This window comes from Tasmannia lanceolata, unplaced genomic scaffold (genome assembly GCF_043159265.1).
Source record: "Tasmannia lanceolata isolate RefF3 unplaced genomic scaffold, GAP_Taslan_0.1 ptg000008l, whole genome shotgun sequence".
NCBI classification, from domain to species: domain Eukaryota; kingdom Viridiplantae; phylum Streptophyta; class Magnoliopsida; order Canellales; family Winteraceae; genus Tasmannia; species Tasmannia lanceolata.
The window spans coordinates 66,577,810-66,601,811 of record NW_027518685.1 but is presented as its reverse complement, the minus strand read 5'-3'; the positions used below and the strand labels follow the sequence as shown (position 1 = coordinate 66,601,811).

General features: G+C 35.8%; 1 protein-coding gene across 1 annotated transcript; it reads right to left on the bottom strand.

The window, feature by feature from the left end:
* Positions 1 to 2,541: 2,541 nt before the first annotated feature.
* On the bottom strand, positions 2,542 to 17,021 carry LOC143885491 (ABC transporter A family member 2-like). The gene is made up of 16 exons (XM_077389700.1): positions 16,592 to 17,021; positions 10,915 to 11,146; positions 8,800 to 8,969; positions 8,453 to 8,638; positions 8,132 to 8,227; positions 7,830 to 8,030; positions 7,462 to 7,621; positions 7,134 to 7,363; positions 6,869 to 6,986; positions 6,702 to 6,778; positions 6,505 to 6,594; positions 6,100 to 6,243; positions 4,526 to 4,837; positions 4,365 to 4,445; positions 4,057 to 4,233; positions 2,542 to 3,029 (listed from the first exon to the last, which is right to left on the bottom strand). The coding sequence occupies exons 1-16, from the start codon at positions 16,958 to 16,960 to the stop codon at positions 2,760 to 2,762; spliced, it is 2,913 nt and encodes a 970-aa protein (XP_077245815.1). The 5' UTR covers positions 16,961 to 17,021; the 3' UTR covers positions 2,542 to 2,759.
* Between the last annotated feature and the right edge of the window lie 6,981 nt (positions 17,022 to 24,002).

The following is a 24,002-nucleotide window of genomic DNA, read 5'->3' as shown; positions in this document are numbered from 1 at the left end:
GAAGGTTTGTACTGAATTAGGCTCAATTCAGATGTCTTTTCAAACCAAACCTATTTTCAAAGAAAATTACATAATTTGAAAGGGTTTAAAGTCTTTTAAAAGTGTGCATCACTCATGTTCCAAATTTGGGCTAAATTGAACTATAATTAGTTTGTAAGAATAGTTTTGAATAACTTTAAAAAGTTAATTTTGAAAATAAAGGCAATCCTTTCATCCTTAATTCAATTTAAGAGATGCTTGGTACACTCATCATCAATCTCAGAATGACTAGTGTCAGGTCAGGTGGGAACAAAATGAGGTATCTATGCTCCAATAGCTATCTTTACTATGCTACAATGGAGACTAGATCTAGAATATGTGGGCCACTATGGTGTCTTTTTATCTGTCTACATTCCTTTCTTCAAGAACTTTTTTTGGATGGGGCCCATGTATAGATAAGTTATGCTATAAAGTATGGATTGCTCATATCATTCTAATGAGAGATGGAGTTTTATGCCCATTCAATGTGAGCCAATGTCTATTATGGCTATAGCCATTCATTTGTTGACTAGCATTTATATGGATACATATAAGCTGACAAACAAATTTAATAGCTAAGGAGAAGTCTACAATTTATAAAGCAATCCAGGTTCTAGCTTATAAAATCCAGGATTGTAAAATCCAAGTTTTAGGTTATATAATCTAAGTTTTAGCTTTTCAATCTGGGATTATAAAATCCATCTATCTAAATGGTCCAAATAAGTTTAAAAAGAAGTGGATAAAAGAAATTTAAATAAATAGAAAAATAAGTTTAAAACCAGAAGTAAGAAGAGGGGATGGGGACAGTATAGGAGGCAAAGATTGGCGAAATTTAAGATAAAATATTAATTTTTTTTATTTCTTTACAGAATTTCAGCTAAAATTTCGGCCCAAAAAACGGCATTTCTAGCACCCGTTACTGAATTTCGGCTAAGATTATGGTTTCGGATAAGACCGAAATTACCTCTGAAATCAAAATTTAAAACCAATGTCATAACTAAAGAACTTGGTAATTAAGGGATATATTTACCATTAGTAATAGTACTCGTCATATTTATGGATTTTGATTTTCTTGGGGTTACAGCTTACAGTTACATACTTTCGGAGAATGGAAGCGGGAGTTTTCTTTCAAGAGGCAGTAGATAGTCTTTGCTTACGTTGCTTGGTACTGTAAATATTTTCTTCTACACGTCTGTTAACTCGAAATATCCATGTTTTTGGCCAAGCTCATTTTTAATCAAAATGACAATTGTTTCGAATTAGTTTCATGCGCAAGTCATTCTAAACTAGCAAAATTAGGATTAGAGATTGCAAAATTACTATGGTCATAGTGCTTAGTGTTGGAAGCCAAGAGAGTTCAACATTTTTAAAATCCCATTGAAGACCATAAAAATTAACTCTTTATAAGACCTTACGCGGGCAATCATTGATCTTAGATCAACGGTCTAAAATCATTGGATTTACCCATTGACCGAAGTGATCGATAAGAGGAAGGTAGTCACTTCCATCTTATCATATTAAGACATGGATGTTTAGTGTAGCCCTAAGTTTAAATACATCAGAATTAGTAGTTAATTAAATTGTTAGAGTTTTATCATGGGTAGAGCATATAAACTACTTTCTATAAATATGAGAGTTGGTCTCTGCTCCCATATATCTAACTATAAGGAGATCTTCCACATCAGAGATCAAGTCATCCAGAGAGACAGTAGAAGATCCACCCTTGATCTATCCTCTGCCATGCCGTCTTTGTATTCAAGTAATTTGCATGGTTAGATTTATAAACCTAGACTTACTTTGATCAAAGTGTAGATCAACTAATCAAAATATCATCAAAGGACATTTGCTTTATTGGATTAAAAAGATCAAAAGGCTGTTTTCATTCTTTAGGCATCATAATGAGGATGAACTGCAACTGACTATACTAATTTACCATATTTTAGTAGCTGCTAAAAAATAGTGGTTATTTCTTATTCCTTTTTATATATAGGTCAAAAGTCACATAAGACATTAATGTTCTTTGATGAATGTTCTTGGAAAAGGATTCTGACTTTTAGGGGCCGTTTGGATATGCAGATTTTAGAATCCTTGATTTCTTCAAAATTGTAGATGGGAGACAAGAGAAGAAAGAGACCAGCCATCATTTTCTAATTTCTCGCCCTTCTTTCCGACAGCAAGAGAGAAGCAGATCGTCTAAAGTTTCCAGGTTTTAGAAATCTCAGGATGCAGGAGAGATTTCTAAAACCTGGATTTCTTACTTAAAATCCAAGAAATAATGTCAGGACAACATACAACAGCTTGATCATGAACCCTCTTTTACACTGTTTTCAAACTAAAACCTGGATTGTAAAATCCTCGTATCCAGATATTTTTAAAATTAAGAAACTGTCTTTTCCGAATTCAGAAATGGGTGCTCCGAGGGTACTGGCCATGGAAGTTAGTAACTGGATGCACAATAAACCTTTTTTGTTATACGATATTTTTATTAGTCACGCAAAATAATATTGAATAAAAAATATCATATAAGCCCCCTAAAATGAAAATCATATAAATTCAAATGAGCATGCCTGTACCAGAATTTCCTCTATTTCTTTCGACGTGAAATGGCCGTAAAAACAAATTTTACGCCCATTTTTACACTAAAAAATGATCATAAAATTTGTTTTACGCCCATTTTAGGTCGAAAGAAACAGAGTTAAGTAGCACGAAATCTGGTTTGTGAAAATCTGTAATTTTACATGTTATAGATGCCCCCTACTTGGAGTTTGAATTTGATTAGGATCAATCACCAATCCGTGTATGGGTCCAGTCCGGCCGAAGAAAGATCTCCGAGAGTTGGAAGAAACAGTCCTCAGTTGAACATTTGGGGGTATCGGAATTTCAGATGACTGGCCGGAAATGCAGAGGGCACCGGCATCGTCTTGTTCCCAGTATACTTCAACCATAAGACCTCTTGGATTCTCTGAAGACTCTGTTCCTGGAATCCCAATAAACTTTGCCCCTCTAGGTATCTGCACAATTACTAGAACAAGTAAATTCAACATATCCATCATTATAAAACAGCTAACCATTAATTTCATTTTTTTTTAAATAAAAAAATTATTGCAACTGATTTATTAAGTTGAATTTTACTATTTTGTTGTAAATACTCTCCAAAACCAAACCATTTTAAAGGAATTTATAACAAAATATTCTACATTTATCCTCCAAAACCAACCCACGAGGTAGTGGATTCAATCCCAGCTTACATACCCAAAAAAAAAAAAAATGAAAAATACTTTTAAGGAATTATCAAGAAAAGATTTTTATTTTTTCCAAATATTGTATCTTTTTAAATGCTTGTTGGGAAATGACATAATATGATAAATGTTATTTGGATTCTGGGATGTATCTACTATCTACATATGCATTAGGTTGAAGAGAAGCAAAAATAGAGTTCTTCTCATATTGATCTACGTCAACTGAACTACGAATAACCTTAAACAAGCATAAAACTATTCCATAAAAAATAATGCAAGATGTCCAAATTTGTTGACATGAAGTCTTCTCGTTTATAAGAAGCTGTATCTTAAAGAAAATAAATTCAGACGAAAGCCAAGATATTTTTCCCAAGGCTATGTTTTTTCTCGATGTAAAATGGGTGTAAAATCAGTTATATGCCCTTTGTAAGTCGAAAGAAACGGAACCTTGGGAAAAATTTCTTGGAAAATGGGCGTAAAATTAGTTATATGTCATTTGTAAGTCGAAAGAAACGGAGCCCAAGCAATTCTGGTGACACAAATAATAGTATTGAACAATAATGTAGCCTTTTTTGTGCATGAGAGAGTACTTGTTAGAGATGATTAGGAGACCAAAATTGCATCTTTAAAGTAATCGTAAAGTATGCTAGAAAATGAAGAAATAGAATGAATCTACAAAACAATAATCAAAGGTGTTTGTAGAAGCAAACATAAGCAGATGGAAAATCACTGATGCATTCCCTCTAATTACAAGATACAATGAGTTGCTATTGCCAGTTAATAAGTTAACTGACCATACCTGAAGCAAGGTTCCAGATTCTAAGCTGAGAGTTACCAAACTTCCTTCAACAATAGCATCTTCCAGCTCTGCTTTCTGAGCAATATTCAAGAAAACTTCTTCAAGAGTTGTCAGACCAAGTTGGATGTCCGTGATCCCAAGCTCTCTTTCTCTATCTTGTAGCTCCGCAAAAAATTTCTGTAACAGAAATCAATAGGATGGGTGATTAAGAGACTTTAACATTTTAATTCATTGTTTGCCAACAATTATAATCTTAGCAACATGAATATAAACAACAATATGGAAATAAAGGCGATAGAGGCATTTACTGTCAAGAGTCCCTCTTTTTCTTTAGGGATAACGAAAGTCAGGAAGGCCTTGTTCTCCTCTTTGGGAACTATGCCCAAATGCTGTCACATTAATCTCCTAGTCAGACACAATCTATTGTGGGCAAATGAAAGTTTTAATGAAGTTTGATTGTCCAACATACATATTTGAAGAATTGCTTCACGGGTTCATGCTGAGGTTCGCTTGCAATTGCATTGTTGAAATTGTCAGGAGTCTGTCCAGTAGCACTTCCCAGGAAACTCACGTTAGCAATATAACCTGTCCCGAACTGTGACTTCAACCGGATAGAAGTTCCGATGCAACGGAGCCTTCCCTTTGCCATGATTGCAATGCGGTCACTTAAAATGTCAGCTTCCTCCATTGAATGAGTAGTTAAAACAATAGCCCGTCCCTTTTTCGCATTCTCTATGATGTCCCATACATGCCTCCGAGTTATGGGATCCATACCGGTAGTCTGCAGATCAAAGAAGATTTCACATCTTAAACAGCTGCCATGTCATTGAGGAATGTTAAAAGTATAAAAGATTAAATAACGCCATCTCCAACGGCTTAAGCTTTTAAAGTAATTGGTTGTTGCTTTTCAAAAGAAAAAAAGTAATTGGTTGTTTGACATGGTATCAGAGCAATTGGCTTGGGTTCAAAACTCGTTTATATTAAAAATCCACATGTAATGGCCAACCCAAAAGAGGGGTCACGGACTCACGTGTGCCACGTGTAGGCCAACCCTAAAAAGAGGGGCCAAGGTGGGCGTGGGGCAAGGGGGTGTTAAAGTATAAAAGATTAAATAATGCCATCTCCAACAGCATAAGCTTTTGGAGTAATTGGCCGTTTGACACGGAGAAATTACTAAAGTAATATGATTTAAGTATAGAACTCAGGAACATTAAATCACTTCTATTGGTAGGTAATCCACGGCCATGTGTGACCTATGAAGCCACAGTAAGACTATATTGACTAAGTCATAAAATTTATTTATGCTGCATGGATCTCCATGCTAATTTAGTATCGATATGAGCATTTATATACATCAATGCACATACGTCAATGCTTCATGTATGTAATGCTAGAATGCAAGAATGTATAAAAACCAGAAATTGCATGCTTGCATTTGGTTTCAACCACACCTTGATTCTCAGCTAAACTTTTACTTCTAGATTCTGTCAACCGGATGCAAGCATCTATAATCTATTTGCAGAACACTAAGGCCCTGTTTGTTTAAGAATGTATAAAAACCAGAATTTGCATACTTGCATTTGGTTTCAACCACACCTTGATTCTCAGCTAAACTTTTACTTCTAGATTCTGTCAACCGGATGCAAGCATCTATAATCTATTTGCAGAACACTAAGGCCCTGTTTGTTTAAGATTATAACAACAGATTGTGAGTTCAAAACCAATTATTGGGCTCAAAATTACATTAATTGTTTTTTGACTCACAATCGGTAGTCATAATCTTAAACGAACAGGGTCTAAATAAAGCATTTTCATGGTAGAAATAGAACTTTCACTTATTTAATCTATGAATAGAGTATCAAAGAAAAGTCGTTGAGTAACTTGAATGCTTGAGACCTTTGCATACTATTTTCCTTTTTTAGTGACATACTGCTTTCTTTTGAAAGGTAACCTCTTTATATTGTTTTGAATTCAAAGAGAAAACTGCATATAAGTCTAAAAAAGGAGAACCATGTGTGAATATCTATTATCCCAACTACATACCGGCTCATCCAAAATGACTAATCTTGGATCACCGATAAGGGCTATTGCAACACTGAGACGGCGCTTCATCCCTCCACTGTAGCTCCCAGCTCTAATTTTGGCCGCATCTGTCAGTTTTACTTCTGCTAATGAGTTTTCAGCCACCTACATTTCAGAAAAAAAGAAGCACTGCTCATATTAAATATAAAGGTTCAGGATAAGCTCAGGATATAGCTATTGACCAATGACTTCTCTTGGGGCGGTCAATGACCCAAGTCCCCTGCCGCTTAAAATAAATTAATAGAAATAACAATTGACCAACTCTGATCAATAGCAAGTTTTCCCGACGCCTGGGTTTTAAACTATTGTTCAGAAAAAGATGGGAAATTGTAAGGAAGTAATTGTTAAATGCTATCTAACACTTACTGATTTGATTGAAGCGGGGGGTAAGCCTTTAATAGTAGCAAAGAGATGCAGGTGCTCTTGTGCTGATAAAGCATCCCATAAAATATCGAACTTGAATAAACAAAAAAATGCCAACCAATAATTAGTCTCTTATTTCCAAATGAATAATGATGATTGAAGACCTTCTCAATTCATAGAAGGGAAAGAAAGCAAAGTACCTGAGGACAAACTCCAATCATTCTTCGAATGTTTGACATACCGACAGAGCTTCGAATGGAATATCCGTAAATCAATGCTGTTCACGAACTGGTATATCAGATAATTCTAAGACTTACTCTATATCTAACATAAAATGATACCAACAGAAAAGAATATAGGCCATTACCATCTCCACCAGTCACTGGTGTAATACCAGTCAAACAGTTAATTACGGTAGTTTTTCCAGCTCCATTGGGTCCAAGAAGACAAAATAGCTGATCTTTTGCAAAGTTCACCCATATTCTCTGAAGATAAATAATATATGATGAACAATCATATTGAAGAGTATTCATTCATAGGTCTCTCTACCACCTATCAAGTGGCTAAACTTGACATAAAGTGGCTGTTAAGCAAACAAAGGGATTATTTTAAGGTGTAAAGTAGTTATTTACCTTAACGGCATGGTAAGGTGAAGACTTCTGGCATTTACAACAACCGGTCATCTTTGTGGTGCCAGGGAAGGTCTTTGTAAGACCACGTATTTGAACTGCAACATTTGGATCAAGTGCACTTTCCTTCGCTTGCTCTTTTACAATTGTTTCCTCTGCAAGGACGTCTTCATCATCTGGAGTGACATCTTCTAACGGTGGAATCGAACTTGTACAGCTACAAAGGCTTCCTTCTGAAATAACAATATAAGAGTGCACATAAATTCCTGCCAAATAGGACAAGTGGACAACTAATGGTAGCTAAAGCTTGAAATTCCTTAGACTCAATTACCTTCCACCTTGTTTCCACCTTTGCCCATCCAGTATGAAGGCTTCAAAAAGTAAAGCAATGGTTTCCTCACGCCGTTTGAATTTGGGATTATATTGTCAAAGTAGATGGCCAAAAGAAACCACACAAAAAATGTTGACACCAGCCACCTATAAATGTCATCCTGTTATGAACATATAGTATTATGTCAAGAGCTAAAATTCAACAGGAGTCTGACAAGACATATATTTATACTTCTTTGAAGAAAAAGAAAAAGATATATGTATACATAGTAAGCATACTATCTAATGCTCTTCGGTCAAGAGTTTTCAAAAACGTTATCATATAAATCAACACGAATTCATCATTAGGTGTCTAAACTTCAAACATACAATGGTTATCACGCAGTCAATTTGATTTGCCGGACACTTTTTCCGTCTACTCCAACTAATCCCAGGGTCTTCAGGAGTGGCTGTTGCATCCCCAAGCAACTTAAGAGCTTCGGCAAGAAGATTAGGTGGAAATAAAGACCAGATTGTACGATATGTACTAGAATAGTCAACACCGTATGGGAAACCAAATGTTGTAACAAGCTGCAATAGGAAAAGAAAACTGTTATTATGGCTGCACATATAGTGCTGGTCTAGGAAATATACTAAAAAACTAGCCTGAGTAAAAAAAAAAAAAAACTCGCCTGAGTCAAGAAGCCGATAATAAAGATTGAAAACCCAACAGTTGTGGCTGATGAAGACTTGCTAATGAAAGCCGATATCATGAATGCAAAACCAATCTGCAAAAGATTGTGTAAACACTAGTAGCATATCCCAAAGAAAGCACTTAACATAGTCATTTCAGTGGCCAGTATAACTTTATCACCAAGAACCAGGAAATAGTATTACTTCCAGCAAAAGCCTCACATGAGTTAACCTAATTTTATTGATTAAATACGGTGAACACTTCCATCATCAAAACAAATATCCAATGACCATAGAGAAAGTTGCACAAAGAAACTTACCATATTGAATTGGAAAAGGAAGAATACAAGGAAAAGGATTGCAAAACTGTTATGCCGGAAAAAGTCGAACTGGAACATCATTCCAAAGAGGACCGAGAAAAGTGATGAAAAAAGTGTCAGAAAAGCCTCCCATGTAAGCCAAGACAACCAATAGGCAGATTCATAAAGTCCCATTATAGTCATTGCCTGAAAAATTCAACAAAAACATGTTGTCATTTAGCACTTATAAAACAAGAAGAGAGTATTTAAGGAGAACCAGTTGCTGATGAACCAATAGAAACAATGATTAGCATTAAATAAAAAATTATATGCTTGAATAAGTCCAAACAATTTAAGAAACTCATTACCTGACGAAGTTTGAGTTCTTTCTCAGTTATCAAAGAACTAACTTGAAACACAAAGCCAAACATGGCTATTGCAAGGAAAAAGGTTGGTCCTGCAGTCCCAACAGCAGAGAAAGTTTCTACAGCCGGATGTGCGAATTCCTTAAATCCAACAATCCAGCTAAAATTTGGATCTGTCGATGCATAGAAATCCAAATAAGTAATAAAATTAATAAAAATAGATGACTACAAAAGTATTAACTACAAGAAAGGGTCCATATTATTTCTATCATCCATATTGGGCTATGAATCAAATCATTCGAGAGTATTTACAAAATGTTCTACGAAGTAAAATTGTTATATGGATCTGAGGAGAATAGGAAATTTAAGTGATGGTCACAAATAAATGGTACTTCTGTAGATACAAAGTACAATGTTAATCTTCTGTCAAGATAAGAGTTATTAAGCATCCTATACCCTGCACATTTTTGTTGATTGTTAGTCATTTTGGTTATATAGTTAACAAATCTCACCTCCAAAAAAGTACATCCCTTACAAGCGGGTGTACGAAGTTCATGAATCCTTAATCTTTCACAGGTTTCTAGTTTAAATAATATAGACTTGGAATTTTTGTGAAATGTTTTGGGAAGTATCAATGTGTAAAATTGTACAAAGTTCATGAATCCTTGATCTTTCAAGGGTTTCTAGAGTTGGAATTTTTGTGAAACGTTTTGGGAAGTATCAACATGTAAAATTCTAAGACGCAAAGGGCCTTTGTTACAGGACATCGGCGGAAGAAGTATATGAGGTGTGTATCATCAACTAGCATATCTCCCTCACACCATATCGGGTCGTGGTGAGATTTAAAATTTGTAAATTTCAAAATTTGCACACCTGCTTGTAGATTTAAAATTTATTAATTTCAAAATTCTATTTGAATATTTTTTTATTACAAAATGCGCTATATTTTTCCTTTTTATTATCTATTCCACAGTTTTTTGGTGTTTTTTTTCCAAAATGATTTTCGTTAACAGCATAATATATTTCTTGAGTTTTTTAAATATACAAAGGAAAACTAGACTGGCATGGACATGGATTGGTGCGTTTTTATAGATGAGGGAAGTACGAGGATCCCACAATTTTTTGTGGCATATCATCAACCAACAAACTGGTTGATGATGCTATAATAGATTTCTTGTGGCACATCCTACTAAGTTTAAGGTATTGGTATAGGTTGGCATTTCAGCCAGTGGCCAAACCGATGCGTATTGGGCAATATGGATTGTGTATTGGTCAACAAGACTATACTTCTTTTCTTCACATGGTCCCAAAAATAGACTGATAAATAGGTTTTTTTTTTTTTTTATGGACTCACTGATAAATATAATTTCCACCATAGATTTCTGTTCACTTTTATATTTTGTTTCAGAACAATCTATGTTTTGATAATATTCATGTAATTGATACTATTTTGTTGTGTTGGTGAGACAGTCGGGCCTGTCCTGTATGTTTAGCTCAATTTTTCTCCCTACTACTACATCCGCAAGTCCAAAAAGAAGCAAAGAACTGAAGCAATGAGAGGGAAAAAAAAAACAATGGTCAGATAGACCGGTATCTAAATGGCTCAAGCCCTAGGACATACAGATCTAGCTCAATGGAAGTTATACATCAAAATATATTAGATGAGAATGTAAGAACAACATGAAAACAGAGAAAGAAAAATTGCAAAAGAAAACATAACCAAATAGATGCATAAATCCATGGAACTGTAATAGAAAAATACAAATTAAGTTGAAGCCTCTAACTCTCTAAGGTGATTAATAATTTTAAATATATAAAAAACTATTAGACCCGAAATAAAAATATAAATTACTTGTTCCTTTAGAATTAGCAAATCAGAAATGGAAATTCCTATCCAAAGTTCCATTTTTATGGCCTGATATATTCATTTAACCAAACCAGATAATTGCTAGACATCTCCTCTGCTTCTGCATGCTTATAGAACTGGTCATATCACTTTTTTTTGCAAGTATAAAACTGGTCACATCAAAACAAGAGTACATATAGCTTTACCAGACAATTTTCTATAAAAAAGAATTCCAACCACAAAATAAAACTAGACTGGCATGGAGATGGTACCTCCAATCAGAGACCTGGCGATCTCACGCTCCGCAGCAACCTGAAGAGGAATTTGAAACTTAAAAGTGGGATCCTCGTACTTCCCTCGTCTGGCTATAGGTGTAGAGTTAGTTTGAATCCCATAGCTTATGACCGTAGAATTTCTTTCTACAAAATGGAGAGCTCCAGGGCAGCGCATCGGATCACTTGAGAGCCAAGCATCTACTTCATTAGGTGAGCTAAATGATTTCACCTGCATATGTTCAGATGACGAATATGAATTGCATCTGTCACACTATTTAATGAAGAAGAATGTTATGGATAAAGATCATGCAGTTCAATATTCTAATTCAGTGTACTAAATAATACATTAAGAAAGCTAGATGGTTTCTCATGAAATGAAAAATGCAAATCGGATCTTTCAAATATGAACAATATGCTTGGGGATATATTAATTTTCCAAAAACTGAAAGCTAACCAAAACGAGGTGGCTGGGCTAAACATTAGGACGTGAACTGTCATTTTCCATCCTAATGTGAAAATTTGTTACACATAAGCGAAATCTGACATTCTCTGGTGAAATTTGTTACAGGTTGACTCTGTTGCTTCTCAACTTGACTCGGAATTCCACAAACTTCCCAAAAGCTTCATCTTTTGACTTCAACAAGTACATATGAATCGAGTGCGATCATCGATGAAGGTGACGAAGTACTTCATACCTCCTCTTGTAGTGAAGCTTCTGAAATTACACGTATCACGGTGAATCAAATCGAGACACTCTATACTCCTTGTAACCTTAGGAAAAGGGCTTTCTAATAATTTTGGCTTGTGCACACACTTCACACTTTCCAGGTTTATCACCCCCACATTTTGGTAATAATCCCAAATTCTTCATGTCGTGCAACTTCCTATAGTTAGCATGACCAAGTCTATTGTGCCACAACTCAAAAGAATAATCAGAACCAGTAATTTCATTAACAACTGAAGATACAATGCTCATTTTGTACATCCCATCAGTGCGGTAGGCATTTCCAAAATATATATTGTTATAAGAAAGAACAGCCTTAGCACCTTGGAAATCAAGACGCATACCAGCATCACATAGAAGGTTGTCAGACAACAAATTCTTAGCTATGGATGGAGCATGCTTGGCATTCTTCAGAGTAAGAGTCTTCCCAGACGTGAGTGTCAGGACAATTGTTCCAGCCCCAAGCACATAAGTAGTAGAACGATCCGTCATAGCCACTTTCTCCTTCTAAACTTCATAAGAAGAGAAGAATGATTTGTTGGTGCACACATGACAAGTAGCACCAGTGTCGAGCCACCAATCAGTAGCAATTGAAGAACCCTCCACACGAGAGATTACTGCCACAAAATCTGAAATCTTTTCATTTCCGGTGACAACATTAACTGACTCCTTTAGTTCTTTGTCCTTTGGTGGTTCCCTACAATCCTTAGCGTAGTGGCCATGCTTACCACAATTGAAGCATCGGCCTTTCTTCTTAAATTCCTTTTTCTGCACATTAAGGTTCTTCTGGTTCCACTTCTTCTTTGGTTTGTACTTCTTTTTCTCATCATACTTTCCTTTATTATTTTCTGGCTTTGCCTCTATCATGTTGGTAGTAGTAACGTTCTGCTTCTCAAGCAACTCAATTTGAGAACGGCTTCGGGCTTCATCTTCAATACGAATGAACCGCTTCAAATCATCAAGAGAAACTTGTTTCTTTCTTCTATGCATCATCTCCATAGAGAAAGATAACCAGGAAGGAGGGAGCTTGTTTACAATATCCCCAGCAATGAAAACATTATTGAGCTTTATCGATTTATGTACAAGCTTCAACACCAATTTTCCAAGTTTTTTCACTTGGGGCAAAATTCTTTTCCGTCTTCAAATTTCATATCAGAAACTTGTCAATAAGATGAGTCTATGAGAATTAATCTTCATCTTTATATTGCTGCTCTATATTGTCCTAAACTGCCTTAGCTGTTTTGTTTTGACCATAAACATCTGCAAGATGGTCTGACAGACAGTTGAGCAAATAACTTCTACAAAAATCATCATCACGATCCCAATCAGCCACTTCCTTGGTGTTATCCTATTCAAAAACGGGTTTCTCATCTTGAGCAATGTAGTAGATTCTCAAAAGTTGCATTCCAAAAATCACTTTTCGACGCCAAGCGTTAAAATTAGAACCGTCAAAGTTCTCAAGTTTTAGACCATCAATACCCATTGCTTTTGCAGTATCCATCTTATACGGATAACGTCTTAAGATTGTTGGTGCTAATAGGGAAAAATTATAAAATGAAAACTGCAATAATATGAACTTTGAGAAAAGTGAAAAGACCAAACTGAGTATAGATAATCCTCAATATCTGTAGAGCTGTTGTACGTCCTTGAACGCTTCGCTTAAGACGTTATTCGGCCCTATTCTGGTGCAAGGATCTGATGACCGAACCGTCTCCAGGAACATCAACTTAGTGTTAGTGTGCACCTTACCAAACACTTTAAAGGCAAAGCTTCGAGTCTCTCTGGCTAAGCAAATCGGGCTCTACAATCCTCTTGTGTAACGTAATCTCACAAGATCGAACTGTGGACCAATATCACACAGCATTTTGAGGCTTCTTATATGGACCTTAATCTCACACAGAATTAGTGGAACAAATCACACCAAAATTATGGGACACACCCTTTGTTGGCTTTTCCTTTCTCACACCACAACAATGGTAGAGAACTTTTCTCTTCTCTCTTTTGTCTATATTAGAAAAGTTGTACCTTTTCTCTCTTTATAGAAGCTAGCCAAGAGTCTCTTCATTTTCTGGAATCATCCTTAATGAGAACACTCAGGTCACACCACTAAATGAGAAAACCGAAGAGTCACATTAAATGGAATATGAAGAATCTCACAAGGAGTCAAAGCTTATCATGAATCTATTAATGTAAACCATTAAATAGATTCATTAGTCTAACTCGTTCACTTATCCAAGTAATAACCTTTGGGGGCCGTTTGGATATGCGGATTTTAGAATCCGGGATTTCTTCAAAATTGTAGATGAGAGACAAGAGAAGAAGCAGACCGGCCGTCGTTTTCTAATTTCTCACCCTTCTTTCCGTCAACAAGAGAGCAGCAGATCATCCCATGTTTCCAGGTTTTAGAAATCTCACGATGAGGGAGAGATTTCTAAAACCTGGATTTATTACTTAAAATCCAAGAAAAGCATCTAGGTCTTGATCATGAGGCCTCTTTTACACTATTTTCAAACTAAAACCTGGATTCTAAAATCCGAGTATCCAAACGGCCCCTTGGAGTTTCAAGGAATAATAAAAGCCACCTTAAAGACTCAGTCCACATTTAATATTGGAAACTTAATTTGGATTCAAAATCCAACAGTAATTAGTCAGAAGTTTTGTTCTTCAAAAATCACCAAGAAATCCACCTTCATTTATCCCTCAAAAAATAAAAATTCCAATAAAAAAATTATGATTTACTTCCAATTTACACTGAAAAAAAATGAGAACAAACTTTTGCAACAACGGAAAAACAAAAAACCCTATTGGAACTATAAAACAATATGCCCCTAGCCATTAATTTCCAGAACAACCACGAAATTTACTAAAATGAGACAATTAAACTACACTAAAACCACCTATTTTGATCACAGAAACCCTATTTTCAAACTCATACGGTAAACAAACAAAATCTACAAACTTAACCATATTTCCATTTCTTGTCTACAATTCCCAAATGCAAGCTAAAAAATATCAGAAAACCACAAGAGGATAGCATCATCGCAATTAAACTATACTATCACTGCCTATTTTGATCGCAGAAACCCTAATTTTCAACTCTTACAATAAACAAACAAAATCTACAAATTTTCATTAACCATATTCCCATTCCTTATCTTCAATTTCCTATTTTGAGTACAACCACGAAATTCAGAAAAATAGGCGAATTAAACTACACTAAAATCCCCTATCTTGATCGCAGAAACCCTAATTTTCAACTCAAACAATAAACAAACAAAATCTACAAATTTTCCTTAACCATATTCCCCTTCCTTATCTATAATTCCCAAATGCAACCATCAATACCGATTGCTTTTGTAGTATCCATCTTATACGGATAACGTCTTAAGATTGTTGGTGCAAATAAAGAAAAATTATAACATGAAAACTGCAATAATATGAACTTTGAGAAAAGTGAAAAGACCAAACCGAGTATAGATAATCCTCAATATCTGTAGAGCTGTTGTACGTCCTCAAACGCTTCGCTTAAGACGTTATTCGGCCCTATTTTGGTGCAAGGATCTGACGATCGAACCGTCTCCAGGAACAACAACTTAGTGTTGGTGTGCCCCTTTACCAAACACTTTGAAGGCAAAGCTTCGAGTCTCTCTGGCTAAGCAAATCGGGCTCTACAATCCTCGTGTAACGTAATCTCACAAGATCGAACTGTGGACCAATATCACACAGCATTTTGAGGCTTCTTATATGGACCTTAATCTCACATAGAATTAGTGGAACAAATCACACTAAAATTATGGGACACACCCTTGGTTGGCTTTTCCTTTCTCACACCACAACAATGGTAGAGAACTTTTCTCTTCTCTCTTTTGTCTATATTAGAAAAGTTGTACCTTTTCTCTCTTTATAGAAGCTAGCCAAGAGTCAATTCATTTTCTGGAATCACCCTTAATGAGAGCACTCAGGTCACACCATTAAATGAGAAAACCAAAGAGTCACATTAAATGGAATATGAAGAGTCTCACAAGGAGTCAAAGCTTATCATGAATCTATTAATGTAAACCATTAAATAGATTCATTAGTCTAACTCATTCACTTATCCAAATAATGACCTTTGGGGGCCATTTGGATACGCAGATCATCCTGACTTTTCTAAAACCTGGATTTCTTACTTAAAATCCAAGAAACGCGTCTAGGACAGCATACAACAGCTTGATCATGAAGCCTCTTTTACACTGTTTCCAAACTAAAACCTAGATTCTAAAATCCACGTATCCAAACGGTCCCTTGGAGTTTCAAGGAATATGAAAAGCCACCTTAAAGCCTCAGCCCACATTTAATATTTGAAACTTGTAATTAGTCAGAAGTTTTGTTCTTCAAAAATCACCAAGAAATCCACCTTCATTTATCCCTCAAAAAATAAGAATTCCAATAAAAAATTCATGATTTACTTCCAATTTACACTGAACAAAATTGAGAACGAACTTTTGCGACAATGGAAAAACCAAAAACCCTACTGGAGCTGTAAAACAAAATGCCCCTAGCCATTAATTTCCAGAACAACCACGAAATTCACTAAAATGAGACAATTAAACTACACTAAAACCACCTATTTTGATCGCAGAAACCCTAATTTTCAACTCATACACTAAACAAACAAAATCTACAAACTTAACCATATTTCCATTTCTTGTCTACAATTCCCAAATGCAAGCTAAAAAATATCAGAAAACCACAAGAGGACAGCATCAAATCAATTAAACTATACTATCACTCCCTATTTTGATCTCAGAAACCCTAATTTTCAACTCATACAATAAATAAACAAACAAAATCTACAAACTTTCCTTAACCATATTTCCATCTCTTGTCTATAATTCCCAAATACAAGCTCAAAATTCATCAAAAAAAAAAAAAAAAAAAACCACAACAGGACATCATCATCATCATTACCTTGCTCGAAGGAATTGCTCTTCCAGGATTATTCGCCATAATTCTCCTCACAATGGTTCCAATCCTCGCATTCGAATTCCCGCTCCATACAAAATCAAAACAAGGAACCCTAATTAAGAACTTATCTTCACAAGGAGGGATCGGAGGAGAGATTAAAGCTTCTGGATCAAAAATATTGTCGTAAGAAGTTGTGGAAGATAATCGAGAATTAACAGCTTTTTCGATACAGAAAATGAGGAATATGAAGAATAGAGAGGAGAATAGTTGTAGAGTTGTGGATCTTTTGTGACGCCATGAAAGGAGTAGATTTTTCTTGAATAGTGCCCTAAATTGTTGAAGAAAGAGGGAAAAACCACTCTGTAATTCCATTTTTTTTTTCCAACTCTTTTTCTTTGGAGGAAGGAGAATAAAAAGAGGTGAAGGATATATCTAACGCTTTTTGGGATGACCGTTTGAAGTTTCGTTTGTTGAGGTTTATTTTGGGTGATGATAAATTCACTCTAGTTGTACGATGATTCGCCCCCCTTTTAACGAAGTAAAAAAGAGTGTCTGGTTATAAGTGGGGCGTATTATCGTACACTGGGGGTGAAAAAAGCATCTCTCTTATTTGTCGACAGCTTAAAAATACCCGCGGTTACTTTGAAGGTGGGTTTGAACGAATATGTCCCTGATTTTTGGGGGAATTTACGAGGATTGCCACGGTGGAAGTCTACGCAAAGTTGATTGGAAGATTTAGAGGCTTCTGCGAAGACGCGTCAAGTCGTCAACATCACGTTAATAAACCATGTTTTTCGTTGATAGACGTACTAATAAACAATAATTGCACGAAATCACTTTTCTTTTTGACTAGTGATATTGGCACTACCATGTTTTGATAATTGCACAAGCTCAGCTTGTTTTTTCTTTCTTAATTGACTTCTAAGAACATTTTGGGAACTGTAATAACCTTTGCCAACTGTTTTAATACAAAACGAGGATGTGTTAGTGCAATTATCAAAACATGGTGACGCCAATATCAATACTTCTTTTATTATTTGACTAGTCAAAAGTTATTATGATTCTCAAAAAAAAAACTCTCAGAAGGGAATTAATAAAAGGCAAGGTGAGTTAATGCAATTAATAGTGTCAATATCAGTAGCCTTTTTTCATGGGGAAGTGATATATTCACCTCCTTTTCTTCGTCTGGCCACCCCATTGTAGTGTGAAAAAAGTAGGGGTGCAACTTGGGTCGGGTAAAACCCGACCCGCATCGACCCAACCCGAAAATAACATGGGTCGGGTTTAGAAATCATGGGTCTTGAGTAGGGTCGGGTAAAACCCGATTCAATCTTGGGTAGGGCTGGGTTTAAAGAAAAAAACATGAAACCCGACCGGACTCATATGGGTGTATTGTGACTTTCTTAAATATCTCTTGGATAACATATAAAATTATTTTTCAATATATTGATACAATTGTTTTTCATTGAGGTGATCATGTCTGTTATGTGAAAATATAGTGTCCATCCTATGTTTATACACTTGACAACATAAATTTATAGATTTTTGATGTGAAGATTTGTTTTTTTCTCTACAATCTTTAAAATTAGTCACTATCTCACGCTAAAAAATGAAAACCTGACCCGACCCGACCCAACCCGAGAAACTACCTAGGGTAGGGTTGGGTTTACGAATCTCAAGTTTTCCGGTAAAAAGTTAGACCCGACCCAACCTGAGATAATTCTTGGGTAGGGTAGGGTTTTGGAAAACCCGACCCGCCCGACCCAAATTGCAACCCTAGAAAACAGTACAGAAAAGGTTGCTTGGGAAGAAAAGAGGGTGAGTATATCACTTCTTTTTTCATAATAAGATTACCATTCTTTTTGTGTGTGTGTGTGATAAAATGGTAAGTACACACATACTCTGTTACAAGTGGAATAGGGTGTTTTTTGGAGACACTAACATTGTTGCACCTGAAAGCAGCTACAAAGGCTCACTTTTCAGCAGATTTTGTCTGTCTTCATTCACGAGGTGGATGCTGTCGGATGCAACAGACCATGTGCGAAATGCCCTCTGCAATGGACTCTAGCATATCCCTTATAACTTATTTAATATATGTAGAGAAATTTATTAGTATATATTTACATCTGTAAGAATATTGTAGAGAAATTTGTATAAGATAGTTAATGGCTACAACGAAATCTATATTTATAAGTGATTTTAGAGTTAATTAAAACATTATGTTTATAAAATAACCTCACGAGTCATTTTCCATTCCCCCAATGGCTTGCAAAATCAAGTAATATGTGCAGAAATTATTACAGAGATTTTGTAAGCTCACCCCACCCCACCCCACCCCGCCCCCTACTCCGCCCACACACACACACACAACCGGGTAAATTCCTGGCTCCGCTCCTATATTAGATAATATAGATATAGGGAAATGTTATCAGCACTACTGTAGAGGGCACTCCTCACTTTATTAAAAGTATGGTATGGCCCACCCCATAGGATGATCCAAACGGTCCATTAGATGGGCCACAGCAAAAATTATTTTCATAGGTTGATCCTAACCCTCCGATCTCTAGAAGGTTAGGGTCAACCCTCTAACCTTCAGATCGGAGGGTTAGGATCAACCTATGGAAATGATTTTTGGGGCATAACCTATTTAGGTTGTGGCGCATCTAATGGACGGTTTGGATCATCCTATGGTGCGGGCTATACCATACTTTTAATAAAATGAGGAGTGCCCTCATCAAAATACAGTAGTGCTGATAACATTTCCCAAGAATATATAGAGAAATTTTATGTAGAAGATATTTAAGGGCTATACATAAATTTACATGTATAAGGTATTTAGTAGTTAATGAAAATTTACATTTATTATGTTAAATGAGTTTGAGGGCCACGGGCCACCCATGTTTTCCCATTATACATCGTGTGGATAAGTGATTAAGTGGGCATTTTAATGTAAATACGTATCTACAAAGGGAAGTGATATATTTGCCCCCTTTTCTTCCCGGGCTACCCTCTATTGTATTTATGAATTATGACTACTCTTTATACACTACAAGAGGTGGCCCGGGAAAGAAAATGGGGTGAATGTATCTTTATGGAGAAGATTTTTGAGGCACCACTTTTCTATTTTTTGGGCAGTGTATTTGCACTGAAATAGACTATCTTTTGTATTTTATATTTTGCTTCTTTAGTAGCTTGGCCTATTTATTTTGGATTTTGAGAACATATTGTGTGTCCCAAATTGATTATTGGACTCAAAATTAAGGCCATGTTTGTATTGGATTTTGAGAACCGATTGTGTCTAACATTGATTATTGGACCCAATATTAAGGCCATCTTTGTTTTGGATTTTGACAACATTGTGAGTCCAAAATTGATTAATTGAACTCAAATTTACATTTAGTTTTGAGTCCAATAATTAGTTTTGGATTCACAATCGGTTCTCCAAAAGCTAAACAAACAGCGCCTAAACATAATTTTGGGTCAATTAATCAGTTTTGGACTACCAGTTGGTTCCCAAAATCCAAAACAAACAGATTTTTCTTTCTTTTCTCAACAATAGTCTTTTACCATTCAAAATAAAATTAGAAATAAAAATTTAGGTAAGACTAAGTCAAGTTCCAAATAAATGATATGACATTTAGACCTGACCTGGATCCAAACATATTGTAGAACGAGAACAGAACTTGGCTCCGCAACATTTTAGGAAATTCCTCCGCAATGCTCTAATATCAAGGGGAACAAGGAGTGAAAATATCAAGGGGTATGGAATTGATATTTCTACACCTCTTGCTATTAGAGGCTTGCAGAAGAAGTCCTCTGCAATGTTGCGGAGCCAAGTTTTGTTCATTGTAAAATATCATTCCCAATGCACCTTAACAGGTGCCCTTCGGGCACTCGTTAGCAAAACCCTTAATAAATTTTGGGGCCTTTAAATCTTTAATGACTCAATTAAAAGTGTAAACCAAAAAGAGAAGTGCCATTAGTAAGACAAGAGAGTTCATCCATTAAGCGGAGGTCTACTGACTCGGACCCGATTGGCAGGGACACAGTTTTTAATTATGCCGGCCGTGCATAACATATGTCTTTCTCTCTTTCAGGTTATCGAAATCCTAAAACAAATAGTAAACTTCCATAACATATTACCCTCTTTTATTATTCTAAAAATTGTCATGATCACTGTTTCAATAATATATTCCTCACCAAATTTCATTATATCTCTTTCTAGGCAATATGTGGATTGGTTGCCATCTCGAGCAGCTCTAATTGATTATGGTTTCATGTATAACCTATAACCGATTAACTTCTGAAAATATAAAGGTATTTTAAATTATTTCTTGATGCCGACCTCTGAAATGATTTCAATATTGAATCTCCTCGGACTACATATAATAATTTCTAATTGTAACTCTCAAGAAAGAAGATTTTTGTCTCATAGTAGCTTGCTTCAATCTGCAATTGTTTTGTGGATTTTTAAAGCATTGGGTCAGTGTCATTTTATCATGAGAGAGTACCCAACTCAGATGAGTTGAGTGAATAAGACAGCATCTGAGCCTAGTTTGCTGCTCTATCGTCTCTCTCATTCAACAGCGGTTCCGCGAAATGCCTTCTGCGATGGCCCCTAGCAAATCCCATACACACAAGCATGCTACTGATATTTGCACTGCATGTTTTTATAATGACACAAACTCACCTTGTCTTGTATTAGTTAACCAGCTGTCGAAGACTATTACAATTCCCAAAAAGCTCTCAACAGTCAATTAAAAAGGACGAGACAAGGTGAGTCTATGTTATTATCAAAACATGGTAGTGCAACTATCGTTAGCCTATTGATAATCTCACGAAACCAAATAAGCCCAAAGGCACATGAAGTGTGGATATGTTCTCCCCTTAGTTGACTGCATGTAAAGTATTCGGTCTTAGACTTTGACTAGCTAATAAAACAACACATGGTATATAGAATCATTGAGGAATGTTGAATGGCATTGAGATTGGTAAAATCCTATTAAAAACCCAACTGAATTTTTTCGTGGATTACTAAAGATCTGTAAGAACTTTCCTTGCATTGGGTCGCAAGGGAAATTGTTTAAGGATTGGAAATTGTACGAGGACTTTTTCTTTTCTCTATCATTAGCATCTTTGCTTGCATTACACGGATTGGAAATTAATTGTTTAAAGACTGCAATTAAACTAACTGAGTAACTAATTAATTTAAAAAGGAAGTGTAGAGATCCGTATACTCTTTATTTTTACATGCAACTATGTAAATGAGTCATTGAAAAAACTAATATTGCTAATTATTTTCGAGACAAGAAGGATAAAAAGGCATTAAAATATTAAAAAAAGAAAAGAAATTTGTAGAAGAAGCAGAGGGCGATAAGCAAAAACGTTCAAATTTCAACCTCATATGAATCCCCAACATGATCATGTTAAGTAATGCACAGTGAAAACTGTAAAATTTAAAGCATGCACATTGGAGAAAATACGATTATAAATGCTTGATTGTACTGTCTTGGTAATTTAATTATTCAAAAAATATATGGATAGTCACAGTTTTTCGAATGTGAATGATATTCGGCATTTACTCGAGCATGTACGGAGTAAGTGAATGACATTAAGGCCGCATTTGGATACCCACAGGATTTAGATTTGGATTTCTCACATTTGCGGTTGAGATTTGGAGCTGGATCAAATCCTTAGATTTCCAAATCAGCTACAACAGTGAAAAAAAAATCCGATTTTCAAATATATTCAGCAAGACATTATTTGGAAATCAATATTTGTGGCAATTACCTTCACCCTCGCGGCTCCTCGAACTTGCTGCTGCAGTAGAGAGACGCCTCTCTCTCTCTCTCTCTCTCTCTCTCTCTCTCTCTCTCACACACACACACACACACAGAGAAAATGTGCATGAGGATGTTGATGTATTTTGTATCCAAAACTCAAATCCAAAGCCAAATAAAAAAGCATGAGGTATCCAAACGTGGCCTAAATGCTTGCTCAAGGATTTATGGGCAGCTATGTTGCATGGCTACGTGTACGAGTGTCATAATCCAACGTGGTTAACAAGTCTAATGAGTATCGGAATCAGCTAATCTCAGGAAAAAAAGATTTATGGATTCATCAATGTATTTTAATCAATGCTAACTGTAATTATTTTACATGTTAATATGGTTATTAAAGATAATATATTAAGAATTTTGGTAGCATACGTAAATATAATGTTTTATTTCCATAAAAAAAACTTAATATTGTGTGCTTGGGCCCTTACGATGGCATTGAAATTCCATCGTGCCAACAACTCCGGCTCTCAACCAATGGGCATTGAAGCACCTTTTATGTTGGTGAGGCCCTGTTTGGACTGCAAGAGTCCCGCTTTCTTTATTTCTTATATATAAAATTTATATAACGGCTTAAAACACAAGTTTAAATTTTGGGTTAACGGTCTTTGACTAACGGTCGTTACTGTCGTTGGGAGGGGTGCCTTAAGAGACTCTTTTGGTTTTTCCCTGCAATAACACTCCCCTCTTCTGTTTTACTGGATTCTTGATATTGATACTCTTTCTGCAATTTTCGTTTTTTCTAAAGGGCATACTGGTTGCTTGGAATTTGGGGTGCAGCCCTTGTTGTTAGTGTAGGCATTGTATCCTCGGGACTTATTTTCTGGTAGCCACCTCCATAAGTGGGGAAATTAAAGTCGTTAAGAAAGCTTTTTGCTTGCCTTACCTACTTTCTTTTCTTCCTTTATCTTTCTTTGATTCTTCAAAATCAGTTTCTTTATTCTATTTTTTGCCAACACTAGCATTTCTCTAGTTTCATTAGGAAGATTGGGCATATAAATATTTGGTGGAATTACACTCCAAACGTTTGCCAGGGCTGCACAAATCTAGTTGCTTTCCTTATGTTTGGTTGCACGGCATAGATCGACGAGTAGTTGAATAAGCAGTCGACAGGATGGAGACAAGAATTGGATTTGCCTGGAATTACCTTGGAGAATTGCAGTGAGTAGTGTTTGGATGCCCGACTTAGAGAGTAGAGGAATAAGTAGGGGGTGTCATTACCAATGTAGAGAGGTAAGAAAGGGAGAAAGAGATAAAGCACAATTCTCAAGAAATTTCAAGCAAAATTTACCTCTTTTAGAAATGTCTTCGATTTTACAAGGGGAGAACAATAAAGCCACATCACCAGATATACAATAATTACCCATTAGACATTCTAAAGAGTTTAATGCTATAGTGGAAAACAAATGGAAATTTTGCTGACGTGGCACTCAAATGCCAAGCAGAATCCCTATGCCTCCCCTGGCTTTTGTACATCCAAACACTTTGTTTGGCCATAGCCTCAGCGTATAAGTATCCTATGATTGTTAGTTCTTAGCACACAAAAAGGTTTAGTGAGACTAACAAGCTCCCTAATA